Source organism: Pogonomyrmex barbatus, unplaced genomic scaffold, assembly GCF_055798465.1.
Source record: "Pogonomyrmex barbatus isolate J1 unplaced genomic scaffold, ASM5579846v1 scaffold15, whole genome shotgun sequence".
Classification (NCBI taxonomy): domain Eukaryota; kingdom Metazoa; phylum Arthropoda; class Insecta; order Hymenoptera; family Formicidae; genus Pogonomyrmex; species Pogonomyrmex barbatus.
In genome coordinates, this window is record NW_028297111.1 from 5,982,191 (window position 1) to 6,001,724 (window position 19,534).

General features: G+C 39.4%; 2 protein-coding genes across 7 annotated transcripts in view; both read left to right on the forward strand.

The window, feature by feature from the left end:
* LOC105429928 (uncharacterized) overlaps window positions 1-10,013 on the forward strand; it is a 12,528-nt gene extending 2,515 nt beyond the window's left edge. The window contains exons 1-4 of one of the 4 annotated variants that reach the window (XR_016138549.1): window positions 1-8,028; window positions 8,264-8,475; window positions 8,662-9,760; window positions 9,873-10,013. The exon at window positions 1-8,028 is cut by the window's left edge and continues 2,515 nt beyond it. Coding sequence is in view for 1 of the 4 variants with exons in the window: in XM_089073735.1 (XP_088929861.1) it covers window positions 8,230-8,475; window positions 8,662-8,841 (426 nt within the window). In the remaining 3 variants the exon portion in view is untranslated. Of the gene's footprint in view, window positions 8,476-8,661; window positions 9,761-9,872 lie in introns of all 4 variants that reach the window. The other 3 variants (XR_016138550.1, XR_016138548.1, XM_089073735.1) reach the window with 3 other exon arrangements.
* Window positions 1-19,534, forward strand: part of LOC105429942 (uncharacterized) — a 540,048-nt gene that overhangs the window by 404,755 nt on the left and 115,759 nt on the right. The window lies entirely within an intron of this gene.

Here is a 19,534-nt window from a genome sequence, read left to right on the forward strand (position 1 = left end):
AACACGTTCTTTCGATATGCCCATAGCCTCTGCTATCTCTCTAACCTTGATTCGACGGTTGTCCAGTACTATTTGATGAATATTTTCGAAGTTCATCAGCGGTGATCGCAGTTTTTGGCCGTTCCGAACGCTCATCATCAGCCAAGCTGATACGACCATGTTTAAATTCAGTTGCCCAACTTTTTACAGTGGCAAATGATGGGGCAGAGTAAATAGCGTCCAACTTGATTTTAATTTGCGCAGGCGTATTGCCTTTCAAATGTAAGAATTTAATCATGGCACGATATTCAATTTTTTCCATTTTTACAAAAACACTGACATCGACTGACACAAACGACTGTCAAACAATAACTGAGTGTCCAAAATGACTGAAATTTTCACAAAAGTCTTTCAAAGCATATACTATTGTACTAGATACTAGAATACTAGAATGATTTTGACAAGTAACGTCATCTTCATGTTAAGGCTTAAAACTTTTCAAACTACCCTCGTATATATATATGTATATATATATATATATATATATATATATATATATATATATATATTAAGTGTACAAAAAAGTTCTGAACTTTAGATTTCACAACCGAAATAACAATTTAAATTTTATATATCTTCCCGCCCTTTTGCGGTTTTAAAGCGTTGACATTTGGCCTTCTAAAAATGCCATACGGTTTGACGTTTGATGCACATAACCTCAAAAATCAGTAGTGTTCACGATGGCAATAACAAAAGAGCATATTCGATTTTCCATCCACTTCGCGTTTCATCTGAAGAAAAATGCTGCTGAAGCCATTGCAATGATTTGTGCTGCATATGGAGAGAATGCTGTAAGTCATACTACGTGTAAAAGATGGTATCAAAAATTTCGCCAAGGAGATTTCAGTCTTGAAGATGGTATCAAAAATTTCGCCAAGGAGATTTCAGTCTTGAAGATGAACCGCATGCTGGACGCTCTCAAAAGATTGAAATGGACGAATTGCAAGCACTGCTGGATATAAACTCTGCGCAAACTGAAAAGGAGCTTGCAGAACAGCTTGACGTTACGCAGCAAACCATTTCCGTACGTTTACATACGATGGGAAAGGTTCAGAAGGAAGGCAGATGAGTTCCGCATGAATTGTCTGAAGACAACAAAAATCATCGCTTCTTCATCTTCATTAATTTCAAATGTTGAATTAGATTTTTCATTGGTAATTTCTTCATCGTCAAATATTTCTTTTCCGGTGATAAGATTTTCCAAAAATTGTTTCTGAATTTCGCAATTAGATTTTATGTATGTACCTTGTAAATTGCCTTTGAATTCATTGCGATAAATAAAAATTTTTTTTAAAAATTTTTCTCGCATCTTCTACTCGACGACACAATATTTAAAATTTTTCTTTTAAAATTTTTTTCGTATCTTCTACTCGACGAAACAATATAACTTGTCCCATAACTAGCTAGATAAAATGCATGAATTGATTTTGAAGCAGATTTTAAAGCATTAACATATGTTTTCATAAAATGGGCGATATCAATATGTACATAACAATCTGGGATTGTATTTTGACAAGCATCCGCTTATCGCTTTATAGTGGATAACTTGTAAATCCTTTTATAACTGCAATTAATAAAGCTCGTGAAGCTCTGTTACGATTTCTTTGGGATGCTGCATTTCATCAACCAAAATCTAATAAATGTTGAAGAATGTACTTCAGTCAAAAACTGTGAAACTGAAAATTGACCAGCAACAGAATTAGTAACTGCATGATATATTATAAAAAAATATAATGCGATAACGTTCCATCGGACCTCTTTAATTTTGGAACTCTAATATCACTTATCAATATACAAACTAATGTGTTCTAATTTTAATAATTGTTTATACACTTGAATTTGATGTAAAATAAATTATATAAAACAGATTTTATTCTATGTTATATATAACATTTCTTTCAAAAGCTGTAGTTTTGAGAATTATCGTTGGATCTTTGTCGAGATAGTTCGATGCTATTTTTTCGTGTTTTGCTTTATGCAAAACATTTGCTTTATAAAACATGAAAGCGTCAGGTCCTCTTGAAGACATTAGATGTTTTGCTTCTTCAGCTTTAAACATTTCCACACTTTTTTTACATAAGATTTTTCCAACTTTCTTTCGATGAACACTTCTTAAATTCCGTTTTCCACATCGTTTTAATTTCCAGCTGTTAATATAGATTCTATTCTTACGTAATTATCTTCGTAAAATGTCTCAGAATATACATACTGATCCCCAGTGACATTTTCTTAAAACATCATCAAAAAATACTTTATATCGTTCAAAAAAGAAGCTAATAGAAAAATTCTTCGAAAGAATATTTCTATTACTACTACTTATTTAACCGATTTACATCACGATTCATTAATGGAAGATATACGTATACATTTTTCTTATTTGTTATAATAATTTTTCATATCAATAAAAATATGCGTGCGTATTAACTTAATAGAGATGCATATGTTATGTACAGGAAACAAATCAAATTAAATAGAAAAATCATATATCATCTTATCAATTGTATAAAATATTGTGCTTAATTAACTATCTGAATCCAGGAGATATATCAAATCTTATATAATAACATACCTATCATCAATATTGCCGTAATCAGCATTCTATATCAAATAATGTCCTTTAAAGTTGATTCCACATTGAATCCGTGTCTGATTCCAAATTTTTTCTATTATATCTTTCTATTTTCTGCTTTTGAACCTAACACAAGTTCGCTTCCCGTAAACTTTTGTTTAATAATGATTTTCTTAAGGTATTCTCTTAAGGTTAATGATATCACAAATAATTTTCCTTTGTTTATATTAACAGAACTATTTGAAATATTACTTATTGAAATATCAATAAGTAATATTTCAAATAGTTCTGTTAATAAAAGATTCAATAGATTCAATTTCACTTTCATTTTGATTCACAAATCTAATTGAGGCGACTTAATCCCCAGTATTGCACGCAAATTATATCTGTTGCAAGTAACAAGTCAATATAGAGATGCCTTAATTTGTCTATGTTCTAACAGTTTCTTTGAAATTTTCACTTGTGCATGTGCTTGACAAAACGAATAACAATATTCGGTATAAATCGGTTGAAATGGAGCAACGATCGCGACATAGTAGTGTTCTTTCTTTGTTATGTGTAGTTTCTCGTGTGATCAGTTGAAAAAGTAGTAAAACCATTTAAATTCAACTGCATCTGTTTCGACGAGTCAGTGAAGTTAACTGAATGATATTTAACAAAAGGTTTATAATTATATTCATTCAAGATGCAAATAGAAAGAAAAAGAAATGTTTGTAATGACATAATTACAAAAACACTTTTAAAATATAAAAGTGACACATTGAAAGACAATACAATAGTGTCAAAAACTGCTGCAATTTGGGAGAAAATTTCAGAGAAACTGTTAAAACATGGACAAATTAAGGCAATACTTTACTCTTGTGACTACCTGCACGTTGAGTGGTTTCTCTCTATTGTTTATACTTATTTCGCGAGCAAGAAGTTCAAAACATTAATATCTCGAGAGCAACAAATAAGCAACAAATTCTTCTGCTATTTTTATTACAATATTTCTAATATTATTAAATATTTATTATTACGTGTATGGCGTCCTGTTAACTTAATCTTCCTTTAGGAACATCGGAACATCATTTAAAAAAGAAATTACAGGGCAACAATTTTTTTCTTTGATAACAATTAAGCAACAAATAAAAATATTAGTTAGAATTCGTTCTGCTTACTTTGATCCGCCAACTTAAGATGTCTAAATATCAAACACATTTACATTAAGATTGTCATTTCTTCGATCTTTTCTAAATAGTTTTGCTAAATATTTTTCTTAATACAGTTGGTATGATATTGTCGCGCTTCCACGATGGTCATTCGCACACTCACTCACACGACACGCGTAAATAAATAGAGGCCGTTTATAAAAAAGAAATTTTAATGATCACAATTAATTATACTATTCATACAATTTCGCGCTTGCAATCCGCTTGCGCGTCACCTCTCAAAAACCGTCTCTCACGAATCTATCGAATCTCAGTCGAATCTCTTCAATCAATAAATCAATAGTCATAAACAACGGCGCGTTGGCAAGGAACGATCTTCTCAACATTACTCGGACATTACTCATACATTACGGGGACCAAAAACGAGTGGACCATCGCTCGGCCACAACAATATGTTTAGTAATATCTGCTTTGTAATACTGTACGGACATAATATAAAAAATAGTATAAGTGTAACAGTATTATACTGAAAGATATCTATTAGATTCGGAAAAAATTAACGGAGACCGACTGGATTTGAACTCGGGATCCCTCGTCTACCAATCCGACACTTAGTCTGCACGACCACGACGGCTCCTCTCTGTTAGTGTTTATATTCCGAATCTCTTTCATGACCGCTTACGGTCGTCTAATTCTTACAGTTCGGCCATTCTGGTATTACATTCGTCCCGAATGTACCGAGTCTTCCTCTATCGGATTTTTATCCGAAACTTGGAGCTTCTGCTCCCGACTTTCGATCACTTTCTTGAACGACCGACACGACTCCTTTGGAGTACTACTCCACGACTTTTTTCCCGTTCATTTCTCTTGAACGACCGACAACGACTTTGGAGTACTACCCCCGACTTTTTCCGTTCACTCCTGAACGATCGACTTGTCAGGTAACATAGGCTGAATCTTCTCTGAGGTAACATAGGCTGAATCCCACTTCTGAGATTGAAAGATATCTATTAGATTCGGAAAAAATTAACGGAGACCGACTGGATTTGAACTCGGGATCCCTCGTCTACCAATCCGACACTTAGTCTGCACGACCACGACGGCTCCTCTCTGTTAGTGTTTATATTCCGAATCTCTTTCATGACCGCTTACGGTCGTCTAATTCTTACAGTTCGGCCATTCTGGTATTACATTCGTCCCGAATGTACCGAGTCTTCCTCTATCGGATTTTTATCCGAAACTTGGAGCTTCTGCTCCCGACTTTCGATCACTTTCTTGAACGACCGACACGACTCCTTTGGAGTACTACTCCACGACTTTTTTCCCGTTCATTTCTCTTGAACGACCGACAACGACTTTGGAGTACTACCCCCGACTTTTTCCGTTCACTCCTGAACGATCGACTTGTCAGGTAACATAGGCTGAATCTTCTCTGAGGTAACATAGGCTGAATCCCACTTCTGAGATTGAAAGATATCTATTAGATTCGGAAAAAATTAACGGAGACCGACTGGATTTGAACTCGGGATCCCTCGTCTACCAATCCGACACTTAGTCTGCACGACCACGACGGCTCCTCTCTGTTAGTGTTTTTATATTCCGAATCTCTTTCATGACCGCTTACGGTCGTCTAATTCTTACAATACTATCAGGTGATGAAATAAGGTGTAAAAAGTGCAATGTAATTTATAAAATTTACTATGTACATACATCCAAACATGAAAATACGCTTATACAATATTCATATGATAAAGAAAACAAAACCTGAAAAAGAAAAAAGTTGATAATAATTCGATTTGACAATATTATATAAAAAAAAAACATATATTCTGCAAAATATAAACATTGTGATGTAACGATACAACATGCATATCTGCTTAAAGATTTAAAGTATTATTTTATTATATATCTATAAAAAAGATCTATAAAAAAGAAGTGTGAATATGAAGTTGTGTGTTTATATATAATTAAGTATGGTAGCGTAATGTTCGCAAGTGTGAGTACGTGTGTGATTGGAGTGTGGTAAGGTTAACGGTCGAACACAACAGAATACATCTAAAATTTATTTATTTTTATGCCTTTAATATTTACAATATATACGGAGTAGCCACTTTTGAGTTAACTGTGTGTATGACTTTATGTGTCTTGAAATAGAATGTGTGTGTTTGAGATAAAGTTGAGTGTGTATTTACAGAGTGGTTAGAGAATATGTGATGTTTGAAAGTATGTCGATGTATCCTGATTGGTTGGTCTGTATTTTATTTCGCTAATTAGTCCTTCTTTTATGCCGTAGATATTCTCCTTAATTCCTAGTCAGTTATGATCAAGTTTAATACTCCGTTCCGTGATCGTTTTTTGAGATTATTTTTTGCTTCTCTCAGTGTCCACCACAAGCGGACGAGGCACTGGCAGTTAGGGTACTTGTTCCTTCAACTGCGCGAAACGTTTCTCGCAACGCTTTTGTCGCGCGCCGGTTCTTCTTTTACGATGGTTTAAATCCAGCAGGCTTTCCATTGAGGCTGGCTGAGTTAACTCCAACGGAAAGACTTTCGTGTCTCGGAAAAGAGATTGGACGACGGGTCTTAAGTAAATGGGATGAGACGCTGTGGCGACTGCTCAAGAAAAAAAACTAGAATAACAGAGGGCGACTCAGAACAAAGTTGGTCAATTTGCAAAAAAGAAAAGACTACCTACCTACCTACCTCACACTATCTCCGTGGCTGAGTCTAGTCGTCTCCAAAGAAACTTGTGCACAATTATTTGTTGATTAATAAATTGTTAAAGTTATCTAAGAAACTTGGTTCGCTGTTCATATAAACTCGCACGCTCCTACAACTGGTCCGACCCTGACATGATCGGAAGATTAAGTCTACGATTACAGCGCGGAAAATTAAAGATGGACCGCCACGTGGCCGGTACACAGCAAATGCCGGTCGAGCGTTCTCCGATACACGAAATACAGGCACAAACTTCTGGGCAACTGACAATTCCCGAAAAGAAAGTACGGAATTTGTCGACCAATCACCAGTGTCGGATCCTCAAGACAGCATGATGGCCACTCCAGCGGACTGTGCTAATGGCAACTAAATTAGTTAAACTGCACAGAATTATCGGAGATGAGACTAAGTTCAGGTACGTCCTTACGAACCTAGATCCATCGATGATACCGTTTGTTTCCGACATACTAACGAACCATACAATGCGAATGTGGCTTCGACCATATCGAATCAATAGGTCGGCATCTCTTTCCAAAACGGCTGTAGCAATTAGCACAGTCCGCTGGAGTGGCCATCATGCTGTCTTGAGGATCCGACACCGGCTATACAACGATACGAAGCATTGAAGGCACGTATTATTAATATGTATTATTATTCCTTCGGTGAAACGCAGGAGTTGAAAACGTACAGAAGCAATCACTACGCTAATATTTTATGCTGCTAATGGCTCGAGAATCAAGACACATGGAGAGCGCACTCTCAAACTTGATTTGGATCTCCGATGTAGTCTTACCTGTCGTTTCCTCGTCACTGACGTGGAATGCCTTATTCTGGAGGTCGATTTCTTGCATCAATATCATCTCCTGGTGGCTTTGAGAAATCACAGACTCATGGATGGCATAATCAACCTCGACAGGAAAGATAAATCACGATTCTGTCCAATATATATCTATCTTAAATAAATTCAAATCCTTGTCAACAGCTTCTCAGGGAATACATTGACGTCACACGCTAATAAAACGCCAAAACATTCCGTGGAACACGTAATTGTGACGAAAGAATCAGTTTCAGACCATCCTAGACGGCTCTCTCCCGGAAGATCAAAGTTTACTCAACGAGAATTTAATAGATACATCGAAGCAGATACCTGTCGACCTGGGATACTGGGCGAGTGCAATGCATATGGTGAGGAAGCTTTCCAGACAATGGAGAATTTGTGGCGATTACAGGCAATTGAACAAAGTCACTATACCGGATAAGTATCCGATCATCCAGGACTTTTCGCAGCGACTAGGATGTATCATCTTAGCATTTTTGGATCTTACCAAAACTTACCATCAGATATCCGTAGCGGAGCAAGACAAAGAAAAGACGGCGTTGACACGCTTCTGGCTGTACGAGTTCAACGTGATGCCTTTGAACTGCGTAACGCAGTCCAAACTTTCCAAAGGTTTATGGACACGGTGCTCCGAGGATTGGAATTTTGCTTTTGCTAGACGATATCTTGATTGCATCAACGTCCATCGACGAGCATGAGAAACACGTGAGACAGGTATTTGACAGACTAAAGCACTATGGTCTCTCAATTATGTAGATAATCAATGTAGATAAGTGTAGTTTCTTTTAAAAAAAAGTTAAATATTTAGGATGTGCAATATCGAAGGAAGGCACTAAACCTTATAGGAGAGAGTCGACACGATACTACACTACAAAAAAACCACAAACAATTGAGCAGCTGCGCCGATTTTTAGGCATGATTAATTATTATAAACGTTGTTTGCCCTCAGCAGCAGAGACACAAGCACCACTATACACCTTGACAACCGAAAATAAGAAGACAGATAAAAGAGTGATCCAATGGAACAATGCCGCAGAACAAGCCTTTGAAAAATGTAAAAACCAGCTCGCAAACGCAACATTGTTGATGCATCCAGCGGAAAACGCACTCATTAATACTCAGCACGCTTCGGCACAGGCAATCGGAGCAGCCCTAGAACAGGTGAGCCACAGCCACCGCCATCGTTGGCATTTTTTTCTAAAAAACTCAGTCAAGCACAAACTAAATTTAGTGCGTACGACTAGAGTTGGCTATGTACGAGGCCAAACATTTCAGATATCTAATAGAAGAATGAAAACTAACTATATTGACAAATCAAAAGCCACTGACTTACGTTTTCTGTCAAAGGTCCGAGAAAGCATCACCGAGATATGGCAATTAGAATATTTGAGTCAATTTATCAAGGAAATCAAGTACGTTGCGGGACAAGATAACATCATCGCGGATACAGACTTTCTCGAGATTAGAAGCTATAGAGATACTTATAATTGTAAGCACGGAGGAACTAACACGAGCATAACGAGATGACACGGAATTACAAGCACTTCTGCAAGGTCAATCAGTACTCACTCTCAAATCATTCCGTCTAGATAATTCTGGCACCATAGTTTACTGCGATACGACTAACGATGTTAAAATTTACGTGCCATCGAAATTACGACGGAAGATATTTGATATGGTATATAATTTAACACACTGGAGCCAAGGCAACGCGAAAAATCATCACTCAACGCTTTGTGTGGCCCAACGTTAATGACGTCACCAGATAGATCGAAACATGCTTAACATGTCAACAAGCGAAAATTAATAGGCACAATCATCTTAGGCCACAACACATTTAAGTATCGGACAACTGATTCCATCACATACACTTGGATATAATCGGATTCTTACCACCATCTAAAGGATTTCGGTATTGCCTTACAATTGACAGGGCTACATGATGGCCGGAAGCAATACCAATCACTGAAGCAACAGCAGACATAATAGCGATTAATTTCGTTTCACAACGTGGATTGCCAAATATAGAGCACCGGAAATTATAACGACCGACCGTTCACAGTTCGAGTCGATAGTTTTCGAAACTGTCACGCAACTAATCGGAGTTAGAAGAACTACCTCTTATCATCCACAGTCGAATGGAATAGTGGAACGATGGCATAGCTAGAGCATAGATCTCTAAAACGGCAATCAAATGTCACGCTATACAGAGAGTGGACAGAAGCTCTCACATTAGTTTTACTCGGATTGAGAAAAAGTTATAAAGAAGACATTAAAGCATCCACTGCTGAAATGATCTATGGCACGACACTCAGGATTCCAGGCAAATACTTCATCCCTGGAGAACCAATATAATATCCACACTTATTTGCAAACAAATTATGTCAACATATGCAGGCAGTACCAACGAAACATCACACCAAAGGAAAATTTTTCGTACTCCAGGGTACGTTCTGTACGCATGTATTCGTATGGATAGACAGACCAAGAAGACCGTTTGAAAATCCTTACGAAAGACTTTTTCCTATTATTTCGCGCACTAACGAATCTGTTTTCAGAATCTCCTACAAAAATCAACCGACAAAAATTAACATTGAGCGCCTTAAACCAGCATGGAAGGTGCGACATAGTAGTGGAACAGCTAGCAGAACCACGGACTATCCGTGCGATTTGCAATCTAAATCCAGATATTTCCGGGGGGAGTACTGTGGCGGCCGCTCGAGAAAAAAAATTAGTATAATAGAGGATTTGGAACGAAGTTGGCCAACCTGCAAAAAAGAAGAGACTACCTACCTACCTCACACACTGTCTTCGTGGCTGAGTCTAGTCGTCTCCAAAGAAACCTGTGCATAATTATTTGTTGGTTAATAAATTGTTAAAATTATCTAAGAGATTTGGTTCATTGTTCATATAAACCCGCACGCTCCTACAATGCCACTCTGGTGTAGAGTCCCAGTAGAGATTGAAGAACTTCCCGGGAGTTGGAAGTTTGTCGGAGAACCTCTCGTTGAGATATGTTCTCTGAGGTTCCGCGGCCTCGTCGGAGGAAGAAGGTGAAGAGGCCGGAAACGGAGTTCTCCGAAGAGTTTTCTGATGAGTTTCTTCTTGCGGCGGAAGAGTCTGCATGCAGAGAAGGTATGCTCTGGAATCGGAATGGTGACTTCACAATCAATCGCAGAAGGCGGCCTATTCGGCTGGTCAGTCGGCTTGTGCAGCCGAAGAATGCAGCGTATCTCAATCGAGAAAGCGGCCTTTTCGACCGAAAAAAACGGCATGTTTCAGCTGAAAGAAACGGCATGTTTCAACTAGAGGGAAGGTAGCTAACGCTTGAGAACGTTTCACTGTTGCTGATATAACTCTTCTCTATCCTATACTAGGAGAGAGCTCGAAAACGAGTGACGATACGACGAATGTACGTCTTTATATATTATTTGATGACAAATTTGACTTACGATAATTATCTCGTCCTGCGCCGCGTCACGGCACGCTAATTGTTTGGGTTCGCGACGGGTATGTCGCGCGCAGTGCGCGGCACCCGTGAGTTGCCACAGAGGCAAAAAAGTTTCAAAAAGAAATTAAATATTTGTTTATTAAAACATTTTACATTCGATGTAAACATTAATAAAACAACATTCATTATAAATTCACAATTATAAATTATATCGATATTTTTTTAGAATAGAAATGTTACAACTTTGATTATGTAAATATAATTTTGTACATACAAATTTTATACCACCATAATGCTAAATTTTATAAATATTATTATCATTTTTCATGAATCAAAAAAAATTTTATTCATAACATATATAGTAAAAATTAAATGTAAAAATGTAAAAATTTAATAGCATTCGTTAATTATAACAATTATACAAATTAGATAGCAGAATAATTGCAAACGAACTTAGCTAATTTTGCTTCCGTGATAGAATCTTTATTCTGATCTAATATTGACTGATGAGATCTGAATGATGAAAATGGTTTTATAACTTTGATATATTTCTTTGTCTTTGAATGGTGCATTAAATTGGACAATTTTGTCTTGATTTCACATCTACAATATTTACAAAGAGTTCTTTGTAGGATCGATAGGACATTCTAAAAGCCAATTTGCAAAAATATTTTGCTTTAACCATTCTTTTTTAAATTTTTGTGTATACCGTCATATCTTTTCCATTACTAAAACAATGATTACAAAACAATTAATTGTTACAACTATACTTCAATTAGATCATTATACTATACAGCATCATTGTATTTACTATCTGTTATCTATATTTTCTATATTATGTATTTTGTTGTGTGCCATTTACAAAAAATTTGTAAATATGCGCGTAAAATTCTGATAATACCAATGATTCATGTAATGGAAAATAAAATCTCAAGTACTGTACTTTTTGGTTGAGTCCTCTTTAGAAGTAAGATGAGTATAGAAAGTGTAAATTAACACGCCATCTCTAGGCTACTGCGTATATTTCTGTCGCTCCGTTAGATGATTTGAACGTATAACTAATGGGAGATTTCATTTTTTCATGTTTTTTTATAAAATTCTAAAAAAGGTAGCTCCATTTTTATTTCCGACGAATTTTATCTAAAACTAAAAAAATTCTTCTTGGATGTCAAACGTTAGATGTCAGATATGATGAATCCACGATTAACGAATCAAAATCACGCTAAATAGCTAACTAACTTCTTATTACCTTTATAAAAATATCCAAAAAAAGAGCTTGTGACCGCTGCCCCTGAGATCAGTCTCGCGAACGTAACTTAGCGATAGATTGGGCACTATTCACGAGCATGTGCCACTCAATCACAATGAAAAGATCGCAACATTTATGTCACACGTTTTAATTCAGATTCGCGGATTCGAGCGATGATCCAGCAGCTCGGTTATAGATGGTAGAAGGGAGAATTCACGGGACGGGGCGCGAGAAAGAAAGAATAAAATGTCGTACAATAAGAAGTATGGAGATAATAAGAATGACTTTAATTTCGGCTCGAATAGTTACATTCATTTATCTTGGTCATCCTTTCACGACGCAATAGTATTTCGAAGTATCTCGAATCTCGTAATGACAAAGAATTACACAAACGAAAATTTTAAGTTAACAAAGTATAATGACAGTACGGTATATTGCTCAGAAATGCATGCGGCAACGATATTTCGGAACAATGCTGTCGCCTGTTCGAGCTCACAAAAATATGCCAAATTATACAACAAAATATTATATTACATTAAAGTAACGGAAGCTATTTCATTTTCGCGACTCTATACTACACACGGCAACTATACAAGAATTAGGCGAAAGCGCAATTTAAGCTAGACTTTTCGATGGTAACAAGAGAAAGACGCGACGTGAAATTTGGAAATCTAATCGGGAAGAGCGGTACGCCACCGAGAAGCGAAACGGATATCACGGTCATGCAGATCACGTGTTTCCCCGCGAAATTCCGGTGGCCAGCACTTATGCTCTCTATCCGATTCACCAGTAAAATTGACGGCTGTACAGAAGTTTTACGGTTTGCCTCACCAAACGACGGCAACACTCGGGTCCTCCTCGCGTCCTCTCCTTACGTATTTCTCTCAGATGGCCCCTGCGTCCGCACTGTTATCACTCAACGAAAAGTGAAGGTCCTCTTCATCCTTCGGCGACAAGGCATGGTCGCCATCCCTCTTCTATTCATAGATTAGCGCCGCGATCGGCCAATAAATCTATTATTCAGACGCGGGCCCGCGATCCGCTGACCCTGCGGGAGTCAAAAAGCGATTTTTTCCTTTTGGCTGGTGATCTCACGGAGTTTCCGCATTCGATTTCCGGCAGAAAGTAGCTATTTTTCCCGGCTCGACATTGCTTCCTCTTTTGATTCCTGGCCAGTCCTTCTCATAGGGTCTTCTCGCAGCTTCACGCGGAGTGACGCCTCCTCTTCGGTCGTTCTGTAATTCCCGCATTGCATCGATCAGCCTCACGATTTTCTGTAAATATTCCATTACAGTATGGTAACTTTACGTATAAATATCGGCAAATTGGATAGAAGAGTATCCCTATTTCTGCTTTTGGCAGCATCCTCTTCTGTTCCGGTCAAGTTGGTCGGTGAGAGACATCTCATCTTACATCGATAGCCCGATAATCATTTCGCCACAATATCATAATAAATAGAGAACTAAGCGGAGAACAACAACAATAAAGGCGAAAACAGGCAAAAATATAAATCCATACGAAAATATAAGTGAAAAATATAATGGCGCACCATTTCGAGTCTCGTCCGCACTCTCTCCCTTCAAGCGGACAGATGCAGAACGCTCATAATAGGATATAAACGCTCCTTGTGACAAGCGATTTCAAAATGCCACGTCACAATTCCACCCTCCCTGGGGAGGACCGAGGAGGTCTTGGCTATCGGCGAACATCGATAGCCACCAATTTTGCCACCAAGAGAACAAAAAGGAAATTAATCATTTCTTACTATCTCTTATCATCTCTCGGTCAATTAATCATTACCATTCTTAATTATAGTTGGCTTCAGGCGCATGCAAGAGTAGTGAGGTTAGTCGAAATAAGCCTACACTCCTATCTTCTTACATGTAAAGAATATATTTCATTGGAAATAACGTTTCTTGGTCACTCAATCCGAAACAACAAACAAGGAAAAAAAAAAATATATATATATAGCTTTGTGATTACTGGGTTTGTACGCAGAATACACAAAAAAAAGGAAAACAAAGTACAAAACCAAAGTATGAAACCAAAAAAATTTTCTTCTTTAGATGGGAAGTAAAATAAAAAAAAATTTTTTTCTTTCCACTAGACGGTGTCCCAATCATCCTCTAACCCTCGGGATCAGTTATGTCCCCTCTGTGGGTGGTGCGGGCCGAATGCTACCATTGCTCTCTGCAATTCGGGCATTCTCTCATGGTCACTCCGAGTCGATCGCATCCATAACAGAACCGCCTTTGGAATTCTGGGCAATCGGAATAACGGTGCTGGCGCGATTGACAGTTCCAGCAGTCGTCTAGCCTCAGTTGGATACGTTGCACCCGAGGGCCCGGCGGTGCGGCAGCGGCAGCTGAAACGGCAACGTTAACGTCCTGCTCCTGCGGTGGGATTACTCTATCCGGTGCGTGGTAACCTCGCTCTTCCTCCCTTCTCTCCCTCGTTTCTTTCGGAAGTCATGGCCTCTCGACCTCTGCTAGTCGAGGCTCGCCGATTCTTAGGGGCCAGATTAGAAGCCGGCGACTAGCGGTGGCGGGTCCGGTTTTTGCGAAAGCGTCGTAGACGGAGACGACTGGGTGACAGCATCAATTCGTCCGTTGGTGGTGGTAGATGTGCGGTGAGTTTGCGTTCCCGCGTCACGAATAGCGGGAAATTCGCGGACCCGGACCATTTCCCTCCATTTCGGATGTATTATTCTTGGGCCCGCCGCTCCAGTAGCTCCCCCAGGTGTACGCTTGACGCACGCATTGGAAGAGTCCATCATATCTTTCAAAGAAGTGTTCCCATTCATCCCTCTCCATCGGCGGCAACAGGATAAGAGGAAAGGAACAGCGGCATGGCGACGGCAACACGGCTACTCGGGATCAGGAAAACAATAAGGTTTCAAATCTTTGACATGCGCCTTGCTCATTGCAACATTATTTAAATCTGTGAGCTCATAAACTACAGACGAAAGCGCTTTACTGATACAGAAAGGATCCTTGAAATTTCAATGCTAACTTCGCGGCCACATTCTGAGTGGCTGACGATAAAACACGCTGTCGCCTCAAAACGAACTCACCTACTTACATAAATCTTGTCTCTTCGGTAATTTATAGTATGTCGACTATTTTTGATATGCTAATTCAAGATTCTGGGCAACCCACTCGTATAAAGATTGTAGAATACGCATTCGCTCGGATCAATCGGCACGACTCCGCGCGGCGACCTCGTTACATGGCAACAATAACGCAAAGAGTATACCGGTTCTGGTTTGCTCCTAAATTCAGGAATGCCGACGACATTCCCAGAGAAGAATGGTGCGCAAAACGAAAATCTCTTAAGTGTATGTCCCATTCGCGGTGATCCCGATTGAGGAACGCGATAATCATTGTCTTTAAAGCCAGCGGCACACGATGCTCTTTTTTCTGCTGATTTGCTAATTGAATTCGTGTGCTTGCTGCTGTGTTAGCAGCGATATTGGCTATCTTGCTGGCTTGGCTTCACACGATGCGTTTTCATCCTAATTACTGAACGCTCACTCAATTGTTGAGTGTGGTTGAGTGCAGCCATGGAGCAAATTATTGCACATCGTCGTAGAAATATAATTATATTATTTTTACTTATTGAAAATTTATGACGGAATCAACATCGCCGACGTTTGTAGAGTCGACAGTGGCTGCAACGCCGAGATATACGTGACAGTGTTCTTACAATGTTATTTACAGAATTTGGGTAAGTATAAACCTTCGAGTACAAATTAAAATTTTTTGTGACATTTGCTTTTATTGTTTAATATGTTTTACTTATATTTCTTGTTTGTAGACCTGAAGATCCAAGTTCTTTTAAAAATTATACTCGAATGCAGGAAGAAGTTATGGATGAATTATTACTTCTCATTAATCCATATATTAAAAAGAAAGATACTGTAATGAAAGCAATTTCTTCTCGGATGAGACTGAGTGCAACCATCCGATATTTAGCAACTGGTAACTCATTTCAAGATCTCGCATATTCCACAAGAATTGCTCCAAATACTCTGTCGCAGATTATACCAGAAACATTGCAAGCTATCATTACAGTACTAGAAAAAAATGTAATGTCATTTCCATTTAAGCCTGAAGATTGGGAAATTGTGGTTGACAAATTTCAAACCATGTAGCAGTTCCCTCATTGCGTAGGTTCATTAGATAGGAAGCATATTCTTTTTCATCTTCCACGCTGTGATGGATCTAAATTTCGAAACTATAAGGGAAAGAATAGTATCATTCTTTTAGGATTAGTAGATGCAGAATATAAATTTATTTTTGTAGATATTGATAAAAATGGTCGTACTCATGATTCTATAGTATTATATGAATGTCCATTAGGAATCAAAATAAAGGAAAATGCTCTTAATTTGCCAGAACCAAGCATTTTGCCTGGTTTTAATTTAAAAATGCCATACGTATTTATAGGAGATGATGCTTTTTCTTTACATGTAAATTTAATGAAACCGTATCCAGAACGTGGTTTGACACAAACGTATATTCAATTATAGGTTGAGTACGGCACGAAGAACTGCTGAAAATGCATTCGGTATTCTTGCTAATAGATTCAGAATTCTTTTAAATCCCATATCACTTGCTGTAGAAAAAGCTTGCTCAAGAAAAGTTATCAGCTATCAGAGATTGAGGGTGCTGTCCGGTCTTCGATCAGGCGATACAAGTCGGTGCCGAAAATAAGCAGCCAATTGTCGCTATATTTCGCAGGTTTCGCTGTGGCGATAACGCAAGCGGAAGGACGTGCGGGATAGGAAGGTGACGTGTATGCTCAATAAGCAGGGAACTTCCAGAATTAATCAAAAGCCATAATATATTTTAGAAAAATAAATACAGAAAGAATGTTGGTTATCGGGACTAGATTTGTGTCTCGCGCGTAACCGTGTGGGTGCGTCAAGCGCATCTACTTCCGCGCGCAGGCGCGCAAGCTCTTGGGCCGTTCCATGGCGCCTTTTTCGGGCCCCGGCTCCTCCTCGTCGTGGCCGGGCGATGCAGATGCGCGGTCTAGCGTGGTCCGGCGACAGGCCCTCAGTTTGTGTAGCAACCTCCGAGTAGAGACGGCGAGAGTCGCGCCGTGATGACCGGTTGTGGATGTGGCCGAGCTCGGTGGCGCAGAAGCGCCACGGCCTTTCCCGCGTATGGTTGAACTCCAGGGAGCGACCAAGAGTGGGTGGCCGCTCGGGCGTTGTCGGCTCCTCCTGCGAGGTCGACGGTCTCGGCGGGCTGTCCCGGGGAGGAAGCTGACCCGAAAACGTCTAAAAGCTGCCGCTTGAACCGGCGAGAAGAGCGCCTGGTTCGTTATCCGGGGGGCCGTTCTTCTGCGTCCGCTCATGCCGGAGGAGGCACGTATTCAGGCGGCGGTGTTGATGGCCGCGAGGTATGCGGCGACGGAAGTCGCGATGAGAGCGACTGTCGGGCGGCAGGCAGCGTCGGTCGTCCTGGCGGAGTAGGAGGGTCGTCGCGACTGATCTCTAGAGAAGACGCATGTCTGCGGAGGTCCGCATGCTGCACGGCATCTTCTTGAGGTAGTTGAGATCGGCGCAAAAGGGCCGTGCGGAGGTCGCGACCCTAATCAAGTCGCTCGAACACGAGCGGATTGTGCAGCGTCTATGGCCGCGAGAGGTTTTCCCAGATGTGGTGTCTGTGGCGTTCACGGCTGCGTAGGAAGTTCGCGGAGAAAGGATCGCCCGGAGTTGGTTGGATTGGGCGGCTTTAACAGCCGTCAGAGAGATGCATTCGGAAACGGACGAATTGGGCGGCTTTAACGATCGCCAGAGAGATGCGTCCGGAGACGGACGGATTGGACGGCTTTCACGGCCGCCAGAGAGATGCGCTCGGAAACGGACGAATTGTCGCGACGTAGGGGGATACGGTTGAAGATCGGTCTTCCCGGCGTTAATTGCCGTGTGTTTTGAGCACTGAGGCCAAAGCTAGCCTCCAGGATTCAAAAGGGCGTCGCAGTACAACTTTTAGCCTTTAACAGGCTATAGGCGACTGAGGCGAAGAGCGTGCTAAATGCCGCTTTTATATATGCCGCCCAATGAGGCGCTTTGAACGTGAGAAAGTGATTTCACGACTCGCTATCTAGTGGCGGGCGCGCGAACTACTGTGCTGTGCGAGACTGCGCGCGACGGTGTGTCGTGGTGCGGTCGAATGGCAGTGACCGCCACAACATAAACACATATAAACATAAATTTTTCTTAAATATAGGTAAATCGTATATTTTTATCTAAAATCTTTCGATTTGTTATAAAAAACCGATTTGAAACGTTACAGGAATAATGATAAAATACATTTTAAACAGCTGCGGCAAAAAAACTATTTTTAAGCTTTGTACCTAAAGAAATTGATCAGTAAGTCAAGAACTATAACATGCTAAAATTTCAGCCAATTTCACAGAAAGTCAAAAACATCTGATTTTGTGCGGTGCCCTTTGTGATAGAAAATAACAAATAATCATTGGAATATCATAAATTAGTAAAGAATCATGAGTGTTTTAATACTTACTTACAAACAAGACAATTTATATTTAAATTAGAAATTCTAGTAACTGATGTAAAGAAAATGTAAATGTCTTATTTAACCCTTAACCGGGCGCGTCTCCGAATGTTAGTGGGCGCGCGTGGCATTAAGTGCCTCATAAATTTATTATTGGGAGTTATAATAATTGGATAATCGTTATAAAAACAAGTAAAATATATTGATAATCAAATATAATATTAAAATTTAACTATAATTTAAATTTTGTGTCTTTCTTATAAAAATAAAAGTTTGATTAGATGTACGTAGAAAATTAAAAATAAGATAATTAATCCCACATGGCGGGACTGATAGGTCATAGGGTTGCCGAGGGCCTATGGGTCGTAATCGCTGCCGATATTATGGAGCCTTTTCCATATAGTAAGTCGGAATTCACGTATGTACTAGTCGTGCAGGATTTATTCATCAAGTGGGTGAACTGTTGCGCGCTTCGCGTCGCTAACGGGACAAAAATAAAAGAGACACTGAAAGATCTGATTGTCGCACGCTGGAGTATGCCGTGATTTTTATTAACGGCCAATGGTATGGAATTCGTCAATCGAACTCTCCAAAAGTTCGCGAGGGAGCATAACATCACGCATACTATCATACCGCCATATCATCCGCAAGCGAATCCTGTAGAGCGAGTAAATCGAGTCTTAAGCCAGCGGCACACGATGTTTTTTTTCCTGCTGAAATTTTTGATTGCTCCTTTGTTGGCAATTTTGTTGGTTGTTATAATGAAAATTGTGTAGCCTGCTGGCCACGCTGTTGATTGGTCTGCTGGATTTTCGTGATTGACCTAGTGCTATTTTTCTTGCTTGATTCTGTGTTACCTCATAGTGAGAGCCAATCAGAATATAAGGCTGATTTGTGGGGGCCGTAACCTAACTTTTATGCCGGAACCGATAAAGTTGAACGATTACAATACTTTTGTTTATAGAGATTCTATAAATAAAAGCATTGTAA